Genomic DNA, 21,892 nt, shown 5'->3' with positions numbered 1-21,892 from the left:
TCCCCTCCTCACGTCCTCCCTAAAAGATATCCAATCGGTTCGTCTAGGGTTTCTGTAAGACGGGATCTCGATGGAGCCCTCTATATAAAACACAATGTGTCTATGATCTGACAAGGAAGGCTCCAGAGAGACCTTCCAGTCTTTAAATTCCTGCATGATTCCCATGGAACCCAGGGTAAGATCTATGATCCCTTCGCTCCTATTATTAATGAAGGTAGGGGTATCACCAATATTCATGATCTCAAGATCAGTTGTACATAGAAATTCTATGAGGTGCTCTCCCCTTCGGTTTGTATTTTTACTTCCCCAAATGCTATGATGAGCATTGGCATCACATCCTACTACGAGGTTTAATCCTTGTTTCCTACAGTATATCACCAGTCTCTTGAACTCCTCCGGCGGGGGTGGAGATTCAGAGTCTCCTGGGAAATATGCAGAACAGACAACCAAGTCTCTTGGCTGTCCGCCCTCTTCATATCTCATTAGGACTGCTACTAGGTCTCTAGTAATGAAACCCGGTATAGCCCAAGCGTTATGATCCTTAACTAGTATACATGCTCTAGGCTTCTCCTCTGCTATTCCACTGAATAGAGTGAAACCTGCACAATTTAGTCCCATGATATGTCCCTGTCTAAGCCAGGGTTCTTGTATCAGGGCGACCGAAAACCCGCCTTTCTGGATACTTCTATTAAGTACCCTAGAGGCCGCTATACAATGTTGTATATTTGCTTTTATGAAAGTAATCATTCTTTACTTTCATAGAATACTTTACCTTATGCGGTCTCCGGAACTTGCAGCTCCGTCTCCCGCGATGGATCCTGGGGTTTGGCTGGCCCCGGTTCCTGTCCGGGCTCCAGCTCTTCGCCCCTGCTGGTCTCGGTTTTATCTGTGGTGGGGTTGGTCCTCTGCTTGTCACGCTTGCCCTCCACTAATGTGAAGGTAGCCACATGCACCCCGCAGAAGATCTTCTTCCCCACCACTTTCTCCACATCCCTGGAGTCCATGCTGACCACAAGGCGGACGCCTCTCTTCTCCTCCTTGCGGTCGTAGACCCTCCAGCTGGCGGGATTTAAGCCATGGTTCTGGCGTGCCATTCTTCCCAAAAGGACGTTATTGTCCTTTGGTTGTCCTGGTATCCAGACCATGACTCTCTTGTAGGAAAGGAGTTTGTCCATGCCCACAATTGTGAGCCTGGCTCCTTCCCACGGTTGTATATCTGTAACAAGGCTAGAAAGCCATGCTACAGTTTCATTGTTCTCCGCTATGATGACGGCCGCACCCCTTGACAGATAGCAGTCCAGGAACTGAGGCTTAATGGGCCCCTGCTCCGGAAGCTCGTCTATCAGATTGGTGATAGCCTCTTCCACAGCTTCCACCTGTTTCTCGGATAGCTGCTGGTCAGGATATCCCACAGGTACTATGGCCATCCTGATCCCAGCTTTAGCTATCCTGGCGTACTCCACTTTGGGTCTCTTGCGGGTCTGCCGATCTTCTTCTGGGGTTGCCCCCGACAGAAGTCGTTTCCCCGCTGGCATCTTAGTGGGTGGGGTCCTCTGTGCCCTAGAAGCAGAGCCCTTTTCAGGGTCCCGCCTCTTGTGCCCATTGGATCCCTCCACTGTTGTCGCTGTTGTGGTAGTAGAAGTCCCCTCAGCCCCAGGAGTTAGGCCTTCTTTGGCCTGCTCCCGGGCCTTTAAGGCCTTCTTGTACCTCCTCTTTTCAGCGCCAGAGCGCTGTTTCTTCTTCTTCTTCACCTGCAGATTGCCCACCTCTTGAGTGAGCCCTCTAACTGTTGAAGTCGTACTTATCAAGTGTGTATGATTGTTTAGAATTGCAAGTTGACTTAAATATCTTGTCTGAATGGAGCAAGTTTAACTAATTACCATTCAACATTAATAAATGCAGGAAGATAACTTTTTCGATGAAAAACTTCAGATAAATTTTACGTACTCAATTAATGATGCTCAGTTGAACAATTAAATGAAATTAATGACTTAGGAATAATAATAACGAGTGATTTAAGTTTTCCTTCTCATATTGAAAATGTTGTGAATGAGGCCTTGGGTTTATAATGAGACATTCATATAGCCTGAGTAATAAGTCTTTATTTTGTTTCTTTTTTTCATTAGTTCGATCAAATCTGGAATATGCCTCTATTATTTGGAATCCATCAACAAAATTACACACAGATTTGATAGAAAGGATCCAGAAAAAGTTCTTGAAATATATATACTTCAGGCAAAGCGGAGAATATCCTAAATATTTATCATATCATAAGATGATTGAAATGTTTGATTTTGAAAGGATTGATATCAGAATAAAATGTCAGTCGATGATGTTTCCTTATAAGCTAGTTAACAATGAAGTAGACAGTGTTGATGTAACTTGTCAACTCCTACTGTATGCACCTAGCAAACCGGCAGGTAAATTTAGGAATTTGTTTTTCTTGCCAAGAGTTAACACAGACAAAAATGGAAATTCACCCCTATACAGAATAATATCACTGTATAATAAATTACGTCTTCTGAATATACCGTACTGTAGATTTATTTCAAAATAAGAAATCCGACGTTTTTAAATCTTGTAAGCATTTATTACACATAATCATCTAGATGAATGATGCCATGGTGCCTGTTTTTGTTTTGTTTTCGTTCTTTTTATTGTATTCTTTATCTTTATTACTGCTGTTATACTGTAGTTATGTAACTCTTTATTTCATACTCTATTTTGTGTCTATTTTGTTTCTTGTAGTTTTCTAACTATGTTTAATAAGATTAGAAGTTATAAACAAATATTGCAGTTGGGCTAACGCCTGTATATTTCATGCAATAAATAAATAAATAAATAAATAAATAAATATTTTACCAAGTAAAAAAGCACTGTCATACTACGAGCTCATCTCTTGGAGATATTTTGAACACTCTCTTTTAAATGTTCCTTGTTGTTTAGTTGCCTCTTACGACAGGCAGTGATACCAACAGCTATGACTCTCTCGTCTTCTAGGCCTAAAAAAATATCCATGGTTCTGCACTTTTCCGGGTAGTGGGAAAAATGTACAAATCCAACGTTTTTCTCTCTAGCTTTTCCCAATATACGGAAAAATGAGGGAAATACCAGAGGTGGTCGTCTGAAAGTTTAAATCCAAGAGCCGATCACTAGCTCTATGGAGAGCTGGGAGATCATATCGCCAACGTTTTACATATTGGGTACGTATCTACATACTTTTTGGGTGTTAACCTGATATTTGTTTGTACCAGAAGGGAAAGCACAGAGCCAGAGAGAACCAAGAATCCAGTAAGTCAAGACGAACCTCCGACAAAGAGACGCTGTGCCGCAGAATATCAGCAACAAAATGAGGCCCCGACAGAAATGCAATATAAAAGTACGAAATATGTACAAAAAATGTAGAAAATATAAGAGAAATACTGTATGTAATTAAATATATAACATTCATGAAATATCTAACAGTATCCATGCAGTAAGTCTACGAGCCCCCTCCCTCTAACCCCATCGAACTACAGCCCTTGAAGGGCCTTGGCCTACCAAGTGACCGCTGCCTAGACCGAAGGCCTGCAGATTACGAGGTGTCGTGTGGTCAGCACGCCCATTCCTCTCGGCCGTTACCGTTGGCATTCTAGACCGGAGCCGCTATCTCACCGTCAGATAGCTCCTCAGTTCTAGTCACGTAGGCTGAATGGACCTCGAACCAGCCCACAGAATCAGGTAATAATCCCTGACCTGGCCGAGAATCGAACCCAGGGCCTCCAGGTAAGAGGCAGGCATGCTATCCCTACACCACGGGGCCGGCATAAATTTACAAAAATGTTCGTATATTTTCAAGTCTGTGCAATTATATTTGTTTGATTGGTAAGAAAAAATATATTTTCCCATATATGAGCCATGTTAGGCCTATAACCTACGCGGGTGCACGAACTTGTTATAATAAATGTTATTACAGCAGCTATGCTGCATACAGTACAAACTAACTAAAATGTTGTAGACGGAAAAAACAACAAAGGTGAACTTGTAACTCGCCAATACATATAATTATAGCCTCAAAATAAGAGCGGTAGAGATAATAAGCACAGCGCCATTACACGATGTTTTGGTTCGTATAGCAGCGAGTCGCTCATTTGTTTCCAAGGAAACATGGAAATGAAAATCCACAGCCTGTTTTCAGTCATTCGACCGGGTCAGGAATGGAATGAATGAAGCCCCCACATGGCGGCGAGGATAGGAATCCTGCCGGCTGGCGAAGCCTGTCGCACTCCTCTGCGGCAATGATGAATGAATGACAGATGAAATGAAATGATATTGGAGAATGTTGCTGGAATGAAATATGACAGGGAAAACCGGAGTACCTGGAGAACAACTTGTCCCGCCTCCGCTTTGTCCAGCACAAATCTCACATGGAGTGACCGGGATTTGAACCACGGGACCCAGCGGTGATGGGCCTGCGCGCTGCCGTCTGAGCCACGGAGGCTCTCGAAGGAAACCATATACAAGGAAACTGTCCTATGATGAAAATGAGTAAAAAGCATCCGTGAACTTCTAGGATCACAAGAATAGACATGTCACACCATCTGTTAGCGGAATGGTGCTACTAAACGAAGAAATAAAAATGCGTCGAAAAATAGACTCTGCCGCTACACGAATGGCAAACCGTCGATTGATCGACGCTCGCGGTTCTAGAGCTAAAAAATAGACTAGCTGGATGAAATATCTTCCGAGGGCTCTTCTTGTTTGCCACTAACGATCTTGCAAACAACTTCAACAACCTAGATTTCGTTATGGAGTTTGTTAGAAACTGTGACCAATGAAAGCCACCGAGGCATCCCATATTCTGAAAGAGGATTAGCGATGCTCTATGCAGTTGAGGTGCTCGTACCTACTGTATTTCACAGACAGAGAGATTTAGAAATCCCAGTTTTAAAGCTGTCTTTAACAATTGAAATATATTCTGTACGAGACGAAATTCACAATTATAGTCTGAAAATTAAACGAACTGACAGAATTTTAAATTTGTTTCATAGTTACCTATATATGTACAAAATATTACATTCTTCCGCAATATGTAACAAACCGGGCGAGTTGGCCGTTAGGTCAGGGGCGCGCAGCTGTGAGTTTGCATCCTGGAGATAGTAGGTTCGAACCACACTGTCGGCAGCCCTGAAGATGGTTTTCCAGGCAAATGTTGGGGTTTTACCTTAATTAAGGCCACGGCCACTTCCTTCACACTCCAAGGTCTTTTCCATCCCATCATCACCATAAGACCTATATGCGTCGGTGTGACGTAAAACATATTGTAAAAAAATGTAAAAATATGTAATACTAGCAAATGTACCCGTGCTTCGCTACGATATTCTAGATTGTACACTGATTTCTCCATACATTACTGTAAGGGCAATGAGTAAGATTACATTAAATTGCATGTCCGAGTAACAAAACAGGGAGGACACCATACGTTGTTTCCGATGTAAGGTGGGGAAGTAAGGTGGGGAAGTTATGTTGATAATGGTAGGCCACATTTCTTACTGCCACACACAATGAGTTCCGGACTTTCTAATATAACGGCAGGCTCACATGGCAACTGTCATTCACAGTAGAAACGGAGAGTTTTCATTATAAATACAGGCCCCTTTTCCTTATGCCAGTCACAATTGAGCTGGAGAGACTTGGTTATGATCGAGAACTGCAGCGCTATTTAACACATCAATAATTGAGACACGATAGTAAGTCAAAGGACCACAGTTGTAGATCTCTCCAAATTGAACGGCGATTGTGCAGTCTGTTTTTGATACGACTTACCGTTTAGACACCAGTTATCCCGAAATGTAGGTCTGCACCGTCGTTAATATAGCATGCATATTTCGATATTATCCGGGGCCAAAAGTTATACATTTGAACAGCTTGGAATTTTTCCGCAAAGAAAAGTGTGCTCAGGTTTCGGGATTAGCACTCGCATACACAAGGAGTAATTAAGAAAGAAAGTAATATAGTTAAGGAAGTTGAAATTAATAGAAAATAGGATTATAACTGAGGACAGCCGTGTAGGATAAATATGTAAATACCAAATGGATATATTTGAAAGTAAAATGCCCCTCAATAAATTGTGATGGTATGAGTTACCGATATAAGAATGCCGGACCAGAAGAGAAATTTAGGTGCAGGGATTCTTAGGTAAACAGATAAGAATGACTTATGGTGTTATTACTTACGCCTAAAGAGGCAAGTCAGAGGCAAGAAATTAAAGCGGAAAACAGAATTAGAATAGAAATACAGTAAAAATGATAGCAAATGCCACAAAACACCTTACGGTGTGAAATAATGGCTCACTCCGCTGTACTGTTCAAATATTAACAACGCCCCTTAGTGCTGTTCGAGGACGATTGTAACCTCCAGCGGTATTCCGCCAATATCCCGCAGAATGGCCGATTGACGTCTCTCTTACTTTCTACCCAAGGAACAACCACGAGTTTGCAGGAATGATGACGAAACTGGCAATACGTTACTTCCCTACTGGCAAGAAGTCAGAGACGTTGCCATGGTATCCTGTAGGTTCGTTGTCGGTCTGTAGGCACTCAATGCAGAGCATGAGACCTGCTAAAATTTTAATTTCTCCGTAGTTTGAAGAGTAAACAAAATGATGTGCGTAACAAAAGTTGTTTATAATGAAGGGACATTTCACATATAGTCCACGGATTTTACATAAAATCAGTTGTGTAAGAGAAAATGGAAGAAAACTGTTCTGGCTTTCCTATAAACCTCCTGCCTATTCAGAGATTTTTAAATTTCGTGGGATGATTATACTTTAAATATGAAGTTTGGTCGAAATGTATCAAGCCGTTTCACCATGATTGGTGGAACAAGCAGACAAACAGACACGAAAAATATAAACCAGTGGTACGGTCATGATTTGACCTAAAACGGATAAATATCTGAAAAATTGTCAAAACAAACAAAATTACGGACAGCATTACAACATTATTTATATAGATCACTTAAAATGTGTAAAAACATGTAAAATGAAGCACAGATAGGTTACAAGCACAATTCGCCGACGTTTTCAGTTGTTTACAAGTAGAGGCATGGGATATGTAATTACATAATAATCCGGACCCACATGCGATAGTTCTGTCATCGACAGCTAGTATTTTATAAGTTTCTCAATCATAACTTCAGCATAAAAAGAGAATTATGATGTCTGCTATTGTACTCAGTGTCCTTGATATTCAGAACTGAATAGAAGAAGTGGTTGCCAACTTAGTTATTCTACTGTAGATGTTCGATCTCAGCTCATGTAGGTCTGACTAAACTTTGTTTTGTTGTATAAGTCACTGAAAACGAACAATTCTAGTATTTCTGCGGCGTGTGTAGCGTTAAATGTTTGTTGACACAAAATCTGATGATGATTATTTACTGTGAGCTTGCATCCGAGACATAGTGGGTTCGAACCCCACTGCCTGCAGCCCTGAAGATGATTTTCCGTGGTTTCCCATTTTCACGCCAGGCAAATGATAGGGCTGTACCTTAATTAAGGCCACGGCCACTTCCTTCCCATTCCCAGGCCATTTCTATCCCATCGTCGCCATAAGACCCATCTGTGTCCGTGCGACGTAAAGCAAATAATAAAAAAAGAAACACCTGAAAGGGAATAATCTTTATGTTTAGCACCCGAAAATAACATTAAAACGCCATTAGCAAAGACCATAAAGTTTGTTTGAATATCACCAAAATGAAGAAATAGATAAATAATAATTTTAAAATGTTGCAAACTTTGTTATTAATTGCGGTAATCATATTAACATCGAAATCTCTCAAGAGATTGCGCTCAAGTGTTACAAGTTGCAAATATAACCTGTTGAAGTGGGGTTTTTGCATAGACTCGCCGTTATGTGATTGTGGTTCTCCACAGACAACGCCTCATGTTCTCCAATGCAAACTGTGTCCAACTACATTCACTATGAAAGACCTCATGCAAGCAACACCTGAGTCGCTGAAAATGGCTAACTCTCGGTCAGCAACCATTAAGTTTATTCTTCTGCCATTTTCTGTGGTCTTCTTAGACCCTTCCATTATGGTTCGTCATTTCTAAAAACAGTCTTCACATTAAGGAACCAGTACGCGAACCTTTTCTTGAGCCCTAGTTCCCATTCAGCACTATGGAACTCAGGGCTCAAGAAAAGGTTCGTGTACTAATACTTTTACAAGCACCGTGCTCGACAGGAAGTCGTCTATAGAGTCCAGATCTATCACACTGGGACGTTTTTCCTTTTATGTTATGACCGATATGTTGTTATATATATCTGTATTTCAATTGTACAGAGAGAGAGAGAGAGAGAGAGAGAGTGTGTGTGTGTGTGTGTGTGTGTGTGTGTGTAGATTAGTGCTTCTGATACGATAAATAAATTAACGAGGTTGTTAAAAAAGTTTCAAATTTCTTCACATGTTTGTGAGAGTATTTAGGGGTTAAGGATATACAAGAGAGGACGAAGCTTCCAAAATTCCATGACGTTGTCGATAACAAGACGTGAGGAATTCCACGTACTACATAATTCAAACCACGTAGTTTACAGATAAGCGGCCAGGTTTCTCAAACTGAAAACCACAAATTTACAACTCAAGAGTTTGTACAGCTGTAGAATACAAAATTTGAAAGGAAATGTATGATATACACTTTTTTGCAGAAAAAACACAATATTTACACTCTACATTAACAGTCTGTATGAAACGTTGGTGCCAAACTCCCTCTGTGGTTGGCGGTGATAGAATACATCTACGGTTTCGTTACAGGCCACTGAAAGTGGCACTTCCAGTGGCTCTCGAACTGGGGGTGTGAATTGGCGACAACGGGGGCCCCCATTGTTTTCACTTGTGTCAGGCTCCTCACTTTCATCTTTCATATCGACCTCTTGTTCTCTTCCGGCCCCGACAGTATCAGACTTTCAAGGTAGAGGAGCATTTCACTTTCACTTCCTTCGTGGCCCTCTGCCGACACTGTGACTTCCCAATATCAGAGTACCTGCGGCCTCGTACGACAGGCAGGCATACTGCGCCCCCACCAGCGTTTACGGTGTACAGTACGAATGTCAAACCGTACGCGTTATATACGATTCAGTGACATTTTTAAATTAACATTTTTTATTGTTGGAATTGTTCAGATTTTGTATGTAAAATTATTTTTTCCTCTGTTTGAACGTACCTATTTCTTGGACATGTATGACGTGGCTTCCATTTCTCCAGGAGACTCCCAAGCTTTGAATGTTGTGATTCGCATTTGAGGGGGTGAAGCGCATGAATAATCCGATACGTGAGATTTTTTCTGCCTCATTCTGCGGCCGAGATTACCCTACTTCAAATTTCACCAACATTTATTCACAAGTTGGTTCAGTCACACTCTTGAATGAGCCCACACACTATCGACAGCCCTGAAGATGGTTTTCCGTGGTTTCCCATTTTCACACCAGGCAAATGCTGGGGCTGTACCTTAATTAAGGCCACGGCCGCTTCCTTCCAACTCCCAGGCCTTTCCTATCCCATCGTCGCCATAAGACCTATCTGTGTCGGTGCGACGTAAAGCCCCTAGCAAAAAAAAAAAAAAAAAAGAATGAGCCCACACCGAACTCCATCAATCGTTTCTTAACCAGTGGAAGTGTGGTGTAACAGAAAACATGCATTATAGTTGTAAATCGTATGGATAACATGGTTTCATCAAACTTATGAATAATATTGTAATGTGCTTACAAATTCTCTTTTGCCGGGCTGAGTGGCTCAGACGGTTGAGGCGCTGGCTTTCTGACCCCAACGTGGCAGGTTCGATCCTGGCTCAGTCCGGTGGTATTTGAAGGTGCTCAAATACGTCAGCATCGTTTCGGTAGATTTACTGGCACGTAAAAGAACTCCCGCGGGACTAAATTCCGGCACCTCGGCGTCTCCGAAGACCGAAAAAGTGGTTAGTGGGACGTAAAGCAAATAACATTATTATTACAAATTCTTTTGCGTGATAGTGCTTCAATTTCTTGTTGGTCAGCTCAGTATGTAATAATTAAGTATATATTATTTTCTTTGGCGTTTATTTTGAATGTTAAATAAGTGAAGATGCGGTTAATCAATCATTCACCTTTGATCTGTATTTAGAGTAATTGCCCAGGTGGCAGATTCCCTAAATGTTGTTTTCGTAGCCTTTTCTTAGAAGACTGCAAGGAAGTTGGAAATTTGGTAAATTATTCCAGTCCCTAACTTCCCTTCCTATAAAAGAATATTTGCCTCAATTTGTCTTCTTGAATGCCAACTTTATCTTCATATTGTGATCTTTCCTACTTTTAAAAACACCACTCAAACTACTACTTGCTACTTGCTATTATTAAACGCATTCTATTGGATTTTAGTATATTTCGGTTAATATTAGTACTGTACGATTTTAAGATGAAGAAACCGGTTTATTTTGAATTTCTGTATGGTTTTTCAATTTTCGGAGCTTGGCACATACCCACAGCGTGGTAATGTGCTTGTCAGAATTGGAGAAAGGGAAGTCTCTCAAAAGAGTTATTAAAATGAAGAATTCGGCTCCTGTTTATGTTGAATGTCCTGGAGGGGAAAGTGCAGGAAAACGGAGAAAGAGGCAGACCAAGATTGTAGTTCATCAACCGAATTATTAATAAAGTCAATGCAAAATCCTATGTAGGAAAGAAAGAACTAACAGAAGAAGGGGCAGTGTAGAGAAGAAGAATCACTGCCCACCGATCTTTGGAGCAAGGAACCAAGAAAAAGAATGCATATCTTACTCAGTTCACAATAAATACGTCTCTTACTTATGCCCAGTATTTTCCTCATTATACTGTTTAAGGACCGCAGAATTTACGGCAGTTGGAGGTGAGATACATCCTGGTGTTAATTGCAAACTGCTTAGTGACTTAATCCGTGAAGTATTTGACATCGAAATTTTTCATAGATGTCCTTAATAAGATTCATTAGTAACAGCGGTCGGTACAGTATGCTGGTATTGAAGTACAGGCGTTGCACATAACTGACGTTTTTGTTGTCCATCGTTTTGTTCACGGAAGAGGCCATAGTTGGTAGAGATGATATCATAAACTTCCATAACACGCATGTGTGGGCAATTGAAAATCCCAATGGTACAGTTGCTTGTAATCATCAACAGCGCTTTGGATGCACAATGTCTCGTGTGGTAATATCCATGATCAAGAGATCGGCCCATACATGCTACCCCGGTAGCTGAATGGACCAGCGTATTTGACTTCTTGAGGGTCACGCTGCCTGTACTACAGTAACATGTGCTCCTAGCAGTTCACCGTGTTGTTTCATGCATGATGGAGTTCCAGCACATTTCATTTTGTATGTGCGCTGGTTTTAGGACACCACCTTCCAACGATCGTCGAGGTCCAGTGCATTGGCCTTCCCGGTCTCCTGACATGAATCCACTGGACGTTTATCTGTGGGGACACAAGAAACGTGTGGTGTACGCTACTCTGGTTAACGACTTCGCCGACCTGGAACATTGTATCGATTGCGGCTGTTCGACGAGACACAGGTAACATCACCTGTCCATGGCGGACACTTTGAGCATCTCCTGTTCAGTAAGAACGTATGTTCTCAGGGATATTATCTCTCCCCGACGTTTGGTAAAAATGTAAAAAAAGAAAAAAAAGTAAAAATTAGATAGAAAAGTCGTCCACATAACTCTCCTCTTACGACGAGAATGCAGTCAATTTAGAAACAATTTGTAGAATTTCAGATTATTTGCTATTATGGACACAAACTTGTTGAAATAAAGCAGCGAGGCTTAAAACAACAAAGTAAATGATGTTCAGCAATCAGTGCCACGCCCCCATTTCTTCCTTGGAACTGTTCTTCACGTAACATCTTGCCTACAACTGTTCAGAGACTTAAGTTGAGAACATTCTTTATCGATGTCGTAGTTCTGTTTGCGCAAGAAGTCTTTTGTTTTCTCTCCGTCGTATTGTTTAACTAAGTACGTGAGCGTTGTTCACTTTGTGTTGCACCAAGTTCAGAATACCTTGTCAAATACAAAGGAGGTCCTCAGAGAAAGGAGTTTTTCTCTGTAGAAAAATACTGTAGATAGTGTATGTAAATCGAAAACCAGAATCCTCATAGTGGAAAATTTAGGGTAAACCTAGCTAATTTCGTGATCTGTTAGTAAACTTTTCACAGGGAGTTACGAGGGATATGATTCCAAAACGTGGCCTTAGATGACATTTAGTGTTTCGCTTGTTGGTCGTAGGGTCGTTAATTGATGTACAGTTGTTTGGAGAGCATGTGTAGGAGATAGGTTATCGCATTCTTCATGAATAAAGGTAATTAATTATTCGTTGTTAAGAATTAAGTATCATAAATGTTTCATGTCTTAATACACACGCTTGAATATCTAACATACCGTTCCCCCTCTGGGGACACCATGACTTTGACATTCGCGTGGGGGCTTGTGTGCTCGTTGATCCCGAGGACTATGCCAGATAAGGGTTACCCATGCTGGATTTCCCTCGCACTAACAAGGTGTCCCTCGAGTTGCCTGAGAGGGATGTCCGTGCTTTTTTGCCTTCATTTCTATTTCTTTCAATCCTAACCAGCTGAAATTTAATTTCTCTTCTTGTCTAGCCAGCTTCTCTGCATCGGGTAGTAAGTCCCAGGACTTAGGAGCATGGGCTGCCGACCACGAGGCCCTTAGCTGAGTCCCGGCATTTCTTCCACTTAGTTGTGCCAGGCTCTTCACTTTCATCTATCCTATCCGACCTCCGTTGGTCAACTTTTGTTCTTTTCCGACCCCAGCGATATTAGAGCATTCGAGGCCTAGGGTGTCATCTCTTTTCACGCCCTTCATGGCCGTTTTATTTCTTTAGCCGATACCTTCATTTGTCGAAGTGTCGGATCCCTTCCATTTGTTCTGCCTGGTTAGTGTTATATACAGGATAGTTGCTTGGTTGCACTTCCTCTTAAAACAATAATCGCTACCATCACCACCACCACCACCGTCTGCTCAAGGCATAACGACCCCATCCGACGGACGAATCACCATCAGCAGCGTAACGTGCCCTCACTCGATATGAACATTGCGGGGAGGTTTGGAATTGAATCCAGGATTTTGGTACGTAATCTAGTGATTATATATGGTATACCACCACCTCTCCTATCATGCCAGCCAACATTCTGATGGTGAAAATTATTTCGATCAACGGAACTCGAACCGGCTAACCGCGGTGTCAGACCATATAGATTTAATAATCATGGCCACCAGGACAGACTAAATTTTATCATGAACCCCTAGTATCATGGCACTGCATAGGCTTACCCTACATCGTGATGATAGTAAATGTAGGCTATGTTCTGTAAGTATAAATATGTAGAGTGTCTCAAAACGAAAACTGTCTTGTGATACGAGTGTAAAAAATACTTTGATTGAGATTGTAAGTAGAGATGTGATGAATGTAATGCATAGGAACAGTAATATTGACATTCAGTTGCTATCAGTTGTAGTTCGTAATTTTATGGAGTGTAAATTATGTGGTGCTTACGTTTGCATCATTTGCTATGCATTCAGTAAAACGTCATGTTCCCGTTATTATATTTTTGCGATCTCATTCCCAATAGAAGATTTTCCAAGGCCTGCTGTACTAGCAGAAAGTGAAAAAAGATCACACATATTTCAAAATATGTATATTTGCTGTATTTTGTAGAAAAAGGGACAAGGAAACTAAAGACTAGATGATTATATTGTTTTATAGTTCTATTTTTACTGTACAGTTATACCTAGGTTCTGACGAAAGGAAATTTTATAGGGGATTAAGAGCTTTTTCAATGTCAATAAATGTACATTGAGAGTCAGTATGCTCGTAAACAACGTGAACCGGATATATGAGCGTTAGAGCGTTCGTCATATTGATATGTAATTTGAAAAGGAAAAATACGTCAATATCTCGTGCTGTTGTCACTTTATTAGCTGCAGAAATTAACCAATCAGATCGCTTCGCGGGCGAATTCAAAAGAGCTTTCCGGGCGGTGTGGTTAAATCTACACGTGACTTAAGGCGAGCTTGACAGCTGGGACGAGAAAGCACTTGGTGGGTTTCAGCCGGTGTCACCATAGCCTGATCCTGTCCTGATAATTTAGCAACATCGCCTCGCAAAGCCCATTTGAATTCCCCCGCGAAACGATCTATTGGCTCAGAGGCTGATCAAATGACAACTGCGCGAGATATAGAAATATTATTTTCAAGTAACTCATCAGTATGACCAACCCTCTAACTCTCATATACCCTGTTCACGTTGTTTCCGAACACCCTATGTACCAACCCTTTAACTTTACTATATAACCAGTAATCTTATCAATCCCACCTGCTTTTCCGCCTTTCGGACTTTGTGTCTTTTTGTGAACGCTTTTTCTTTATCATAGGTAAATTTCAATACTTCTCCAGTATTAGTCACCTCACCAACCTGGACATTTTCCGTATATCCAACTATTTTTATCATGCTTCTGACGGAATACTTCCGATTTCCTCGCATATACACTCCCCTTCTTCATTCATGATCCCTGGAGCTGGTCGTGATTTTTCTTTTAAGAGGCAGTACAACTAGGTAATCATCCTCTCTGAACAAATTAAGTGAAAAATAAATTTAAAATAAAACAAAATTATTTATTCAGCGAAGGAATTTTGAAACGAAGTACAAAATAAAACAAAAAGTATTTATTAAGCCGAAAAATCACTAACGAATCAAAAGGGAACGTGAGTTCCCTGAGTAACAGAACACTTGAAATTTGCATACCCTTGATTAATCCACTGTCGCACATAAAGCGAATGACGAGATCAGCAATAGTCGCGTTATCGGTCAGTATGCGTTCGAGTGTTTGCTGCAGGCCGAGGCTCCGTCTTAGGCCAGAGAAATGAGGAAGTAGGCACCACAAGAACATACTGGAGGGCGTTTTCTCTCTTTAGCAGATAAGAGTACGGAGATCGTCCGTGACATATCCTCAACCTACACATTACTATGGGCCTTCTCCGTGAAGGGCGGAAAGAGGACCGTCACATAGTAGTTGTCTTCTTAATTGCTCTCAGCTTGTTGCGAGCTCGGATACCTAGCCATTCCGATTCCCAGGACGCCAAAATGGTTCGACATGTTCTTTCTGGAATATGTTTCCGCGTTAAAGTTCGTATGCATATCCTTTTCTCATTTAATTCATATGACTGCCAGTTATGTTTGTCATCATGTTATCCCTTTCTGTTGTTCCAAGTAAGTTCTTTCAATCTCTCCATTCCTAATTCTATTTCTTTCCGACCTGCACATCCTTCTTAATCTCTTTATTTCTCTGTTATAATATAGTGGGACTCTACCATTCTTACCACCTGTTTTCTCTCTCCTCAACAATTATTGCTTTCAGCGCATCCCATACGCTGTTTAATTTTTTTAAAATCATTTTCCACTGATCATGATTACTTTTTAAAAACCGTACGGTATTGCCTAATAGTCCTACTTTAACAACCTTCTTTTCTATTGCATGTATTTTTAACTAAGGCAAAAACAGCTTCGCGGTCATTTATAGGCCCTACCATCTGTCATATCTCTTTCTCTGTAGAGCTCGGTTGGTTTTATCAGCACCACGACTAGAATATCTTTTGCTCTAGTTGGTTTCATCCCATTGTGATTCAGCTGTCCTTCCGAGATTAACTTATTCACCATTTCTTGATTATTCGTTCTGTCAATCGCATCACCTTCCCAGTTAACATTTGGTAAATTAAGAACACACGCGGCAATAACGTTCCTTTCTGTGTCGTTCCCCACATAGCTGATTATCTCATCAAATAATTCCACATCAACGCCACCCCTTCCAGGTCTGTACACCCAGAAAACATTGAGTTGTCTATTATCTTACGAGATGACACACCTAGCATTTCATGTTTTTATACCTTAACCTTTTCGAAACTTACAAATTCGTCTTTTACTAGTATTAATATCCCACTCTTACCGTTCGCATCCTGTCTCTATGATAAACATTCCGGTTCCATAACAAAGTTTCTGCATCTATAGGGTAAAGTAAGGTAATTTGGTGATAATTTTAGATTATAGCAAAATAATGGGGGGAAATACATGTATTATTTCCTTTACATTCCATGCATCATATAGAACAGAACATTAGCTATAGGTTTTGATCATGAATGTTTTCTTGTAGTTACTTCATCTTGAACTTTTTATGATTTTGTGCAACTCAACTGAGTCAGGTAATTTGGTGATAGTAGCAAGGTAATTTGGTGATAGGCCTAGTTATTTTAGAACACTTTTTACTTTCAGGAGTTGTATAACTGCATTACACAGGAGTTTTTGTCTTATGATGAGTCTTCACAACACACATGACACATTCAAACGATTATGTCATCAGTATCTTGTGATTGGCAATTTTCGTGCATAATACGTGTAAAAAAGCTGCACTGAATCCACATTTCCCCAGTTTTGCGTTTTGAGTCATTAGATTACGATTTTTTGCATATAACACATATGCAATCATCATCTAACTTTACACCTGAAGGTCCAGGAATCAGTAAGTCAACATCAGCGCTGCTAGGTCTTCTTTCCTACTACTGTCGCTGCTCGAGAGGGGCGTGGCACTTCGCGGAATAGTCTCTTCTATTTTTTGTGAGTCTTACACGTCTTGGTTCTCTGGGAAGCTGAAGGTAGTTCTCAACATTGGAATTTCAGTCTGCAGATTCGCTTATTTCTGAGAAATCTCTCAATTATTAGATATGAGGCAATAGCTGCAGAAAAGATCACATTTTGGTTAAAAGGCACTATTCCAGCCTTTCTAAATTCACCTGTTATGTTGGCATGGGAGAAACTTGAAATAAATAAAATAAATACAGGATTGAACAATGAACGGAAATTAAACTGGTTTGGTTTATCGTTGGGATGATTTCGCATGTAATCCAAGTTTGGGTAAGATACCTTCTGCAATACCTATTTCTTCATTGTTTTGGAGCCATCGTTTGAGAGACGACCACGGAAAATCTTTGAATTTTGAGGCTCGGTACACTGTAATTTTACCTTGAGTCACTAATCTAGTGGCCTCTACTAAGTCTGCACTTTTGTACTGCTTGTGCACTTGAGGATTATCATCTTGTCGAGGCTTTCATTTCATCTTTTTTTTTTTTTTTTTTGGCATTTTACCGTAAGATTATTTGGTGACAGTCTATTTTCTTAAGATGATTATGGAATTTGGTAATTTACACTACCTACAACTGAAATATATATAAAATTCTCATTCCTTCAGATATTTAATGAACCAAGCTGGAAATAGAAAATAACATCATTGCGGGTTACCATCAGTTGAGTAGAAACTGCTTAAATGTTTCGGTATTATCTTAAGGTTTGTGCCGAAAACTGTTATGGCATTAAACTTTTCTCTCAATGCAAAAGATAACTCACTTTCTTAGGAACAGTTCGACACCAATACTAACTAAAACAAACGATATACTGCCACAGTTTACTTCACTTAAATAGCACACTGCATTTAACAAGTCTGCACTTGCCAAATCACTACAGCTGAATGTTACAAAATCTCATACCTCAGTAAGTGAAAGGATCCAAGGATTATACCTGAGTGCGGGACAAAGGAAAAACCCAGGACACCCAGCTGACAACAGCCGAGCACAAAAACAGAACAGGTTTTATGGTGGCATTCGTTTAAAACATTATCACCAAATTACCTGCATCACCAAATAACCTTAGTTCACCCTAATATGACTTCTCAGTCATGATTCGACTCCTAATAATACTATCTGTTAAATACATGTCTATTAAAAAATTCATTTCCATTACAATCCATTTTCTTCTTGCTTGAAACTTTTTAAATTCAAGCGATCCCATGACCAAACAACTTTATAATGATCTCATAATCAACTTCTCGAGATTTTTTCCGGACCTCAGGAGCGAAATAGCATACCGTGATTTTCTATATCACAAATACACGTCACAAAATGCCAAACTTTATCATACTTAACTGCATTTCGATATAAACTGAAAATCTCGCTTACCTAACTGCTGAACGCATTATCATCATCTCAATCTTTTGTCCTGACGTGAAATTATTATTATTATTATTATTATTATTATTATTATTATTATTATTATTGCTGGATACGTTGTTATTTGACTTATCACACTCATAACGGTTATTTTTTCGTTATCATTATTATAACTTTACCGGCTCGAACATTGTCATTGATTTTCATTGCAAAATTTAACTTCACTTTTATATTTTAAAGAAATTTAAACGCAGTTTAAAGTTTAAAGTCTTGCACGATGACATAAATAACAGACAATTCGCCTCCACAATGGAATAATGAAAAGACACATCATCGTCATCGCACCATACTTCACTTTTCACATGCCACATATACAACGCGTTGTTATGATTGATTAATTAATTAATTAATTAATTTAAAGGGACAAGCATTTACATCTCTAACTATAAAACATAATATTTAAATTAGAGAGACCTGTAATTGTGCCGCTTGTCGTGGCACTATCATGGCTTCATCTTGCTCCAGCAACCTCTGAACTTAGCCCTCATAATTGCAGGACACATTTTTAGCTTAAATACTACCTTATAAATACACTGATTTTGCTCTCGTCTTGAAGCAACACACACAGATTTCCTTTATGAAACTTAACAATAAATTTTATTCTGTACACATATACAACAATTAAACCGCCCAGCCTCCTGTCGAGAATTCAACTGATGCAGTTCATGGAAATATCCAACTCCTTATCCTCAAGGTGTCCCACAGATGTGAATGACCGTGAGACCAAAAGCTTATCTCTGCCAGACTACAACAGTCCTCCCTCACCGATTATCAAAATAACCTTGTCCGCAATAATTCAAAGAGCTATCCATGAATCTGATGTCTCCCTACGCAGAAGTTCAGGAATCCTATAATTATTTAAATTATTTTCTCCCCGACCGGGATGGATGTCGTAAATACAATATTTCAATATCAAAGTTGTCTTCGCTCACTACTACCACTTGGTAAAATATTCATCCCTCAAGCGAACTGGCTTTAGACATTCTCCATGTCTATTTCGTACACTTTAAGTCCTCTTCTTAATGTCACGCGACGTAGGTTTGCCCTCTCGGACAATTAAATGATGACTCTCTTGCGTATTTATGCATTTTCTAGAGACGCTCTGTGTGGCGTTATCTACTGTTGTGCAATCATTCCATCTGATGACCACTGGACCGATTTCTTTGAGACTCGCTCCAGTGATTCCATCTATTTTCCAGTCAAGACGGCGTTGTCCTCTGATTCTTCCTGTTTCTTTAATGGGCGTAATTAATTAATATCGTGCACGATGGGTCCCGCGCATTTTGACCTATGACCTTGAAACGTGTGTTCCACTCGGCCAGGATAAATGCTAGCTTCCCTCCGAGCCTAATTAAATACATTTCCACCCTGTGGACTTTAGCTTCATGAGATGTTTCCCAAAATTCTTAATTACTTATTTCTTTGTTAATGACAGCGCCGAAATTTCTCACAATGAGGGTTATTAGCCAGAATTTAATTATTAATTACTCGAGGTCTCCCGAAATGTTCCGACTACGTTCGATGTTTTGGTGGGTCTCCTCCCGCTGTGAGTTGGCACGCCACTGAACAGTAGGTGAGCTTGCAATAAAAATATGGATGCACCCCGTCTTGTAGTTGACATTTCAGCAATGTAGAATTATGGGCTCAATACAGAGGTATCGGCGTTGCAAAATAGCATCACGTTTTGCGCGGGGCGTTTCAGCGCTAGTAGATATACACGCCTAGCGCCAGAGCAAGGGAACGAGTACGTCACCACAAGCCTCTGACAGGAAGAAGCTGTCCACCTAATTGCCCCGAAATCTCGGCGACAACTTCAGGGGCACATAGAAATGTAATTGCATGCTAACGACAGGTACAGCTAGTTGTGTTATACATTCCAGCCAGTGATAACAGCCTTTGAGGCGGGTGGAAAGAAAAATATTACATGTTTTATAATACGAATACATCATTCTCCTACGAAGAAAGATTTATGTCATTTACCTTTCTAAGTAATGTAACTTATGCTGAGGGCATATTGTCAAGTTTTACGACAGCAGATTAACTATTGACATTTCAAGTTCCGTATTGAGTGTAGGCAGCAGCACATCATAGGACGCTCCACCGGCCCACGAGACATGTTTATATAAATATTACGAGGATCTCTTCCCAGACATCTTCTACCACTAGAAACAGCAACATCTCAATCTCGTATTGATCATTCAAGACTGCATTAAGATCTTATTTTTGAAACTAAAATATTTCGGTGGATGGAGCGAACAATTTTTATAAGATTTTGATGTCATTTCACCATATTTTACTGTACTGTTTATAATAAATGTTTCTACATTAAGTTGTCTCTCAAGAGATCTATAGACATATATTTTAAGTATACCAAAAATCATGTTGTTATAAGATGTTTTATTCAGTACGGTACACTCATTTTTATCTCTTTCCAGTGCTGATGATGGCTCAATTGAGCCGAAACATGTACACTTTTAAATTATATTTAATATATCTTAATGTTAATTAAACAATCTATAAGATTATAATATGTACTGCTAAGTAGGTGGAGATCTTATAATTTAATTTAGTTTTTTTTTCGATTTTAGTTTGTATTATTCTGTTCGAAAAATTCATTACCTCAGTGAAGTACTAATGTACGAAGTATAGTTTCGCACCACGTAAATACATTAACAGTCACAATGAAGCATCATCTATTTCTGTCGTGACGAATTCAACATGCCTGTTAACTTGCTGTAGGCTACAAGAGTTTTCAGCACTTCAGTACCGGGCGAGTTGGTCGTGCGGTTAGGGGCGCGCGGCTGTAAGCTTGCATCTGGGAGATAGTGGGTTCGAACCCCACTGTCCGCAGCCCTGAAGATGGTTTTCCGTGATTTCCCATTTTCACACCAGGTAAATGCTGGGGCTGTACCTTAATGAAGGCCACGGCCGCTTCCTTCCCACTCATCGGCCTTTCCTATCCCATCGTCGCCATAACACCTATCTGTGTCGGTGCGACGTAAAGCAAATAAAAAAAAAAGGCACTTTCGTGTGTTTCTCTAACGACTGTGATGCTTGCTGTGTTTCAGTTGAATGAGGCTGGTGATGGACCCGCTGGGCATGGTGGCCGAGGTAGTGGATGTTTATTCGCTCAAGCGATGGAGCCAAGTACCGTCAAATCAGCACGTCACCGACTACAGCATCCTCGGCGAGGAACGAAAACACTCCGCCAGCCCTTTCCCGTACGACGCATCTCTCAATCGCAAGTTATCGCTATGGTAAGTAATGTAGGTACTGCTCGTGAGAGTTTTGTATGTCACGACCTTCAAAATCTGTCATTTTAACAGAGCAAGTCTTTCCTCTTTTTGGCATAAATATGTCTTATGGCTGGGGGTCATCCGATTTTTTTTTCTTTTTTTTTTTTTTTTTTTTTTTTTTGGCATTCGGGTCGAAGCCCACTCAGCCAGTGAATTATGAATGGAAGGTAGTTTTATAGGAACTTATGTTTTAATTTATTTGTTGCTCGGAGACAGGAGAGATGGATTCGTCTTCTCATCATAATGCCTATGAGGACATCCAGTGGTACGCGTGACTAGGCCGTGGATCAGAAGAAGGTAGGAGTGTTGTAGTACTATAGGGTAAGTTCGATGCTAGGCGAAGGACTTAGATTCGCAGTCCAATGTCAGAAAGAAATGCATATAACTCAAAGTAAGCAGATTGATCATTTTTGTGGAGAATTGACGAAAGAATAGGGGGTAATTGGTATCCTAATGCCAATAAATTTTGAAGTAGGCAAGTAGTGCGTACAAA

The 21,892-nt window shown here is 40.3% G+C and overlaps 1 protein-coding gene across 3 annotated transcripts in view; it reads left to right on the top strand.

Annotated features, from left to right (window-relative positions):
• Gdap2 (ganglioside induced differentiation associated protein 2) overlaps positions 1–21,892 on the top strand; it is a 1,140,014-nt gene that overhangs the window by 796,531 nt on the left and 321,591 nt on the right. For all 3 annotated transcript variants that reach the window (XM_068225213.1, XM_068225211.1, XM_068225212.1), the window contains one exon: positions 21,172–21,360. In XM_068225213.1, coding sequence (XP_068081314.1) covers positions 21,176–21,360 — 185 coding nt within the window. In that variant the 5' untranslated portion in view covers positions 21,172–21,175. The remainder of the gene's footprint in view (positions 1–21,171; positions 21,361–21,892) is intronic.

The sequence above is a fragment of the Anabrus simplex genome, chromosome 1, assembly GCF_040414725.1.
Source record: "Anabrus simplex isolate iqAnaSimp1 chromosome 1, ASM4041472v1, whole genome shotgun sequence".
Lineage (NCBI taxonomy): Eukaryota > Metazoa > Arthropoda > Insecta > Orthoptera > Tettigoniidae > Anabrus > Anabrus simplex.
Note: the sequence above shows the minus strand (reverse complement) of the source record. Positions and strands in the feature narration are given on the sequence as shown.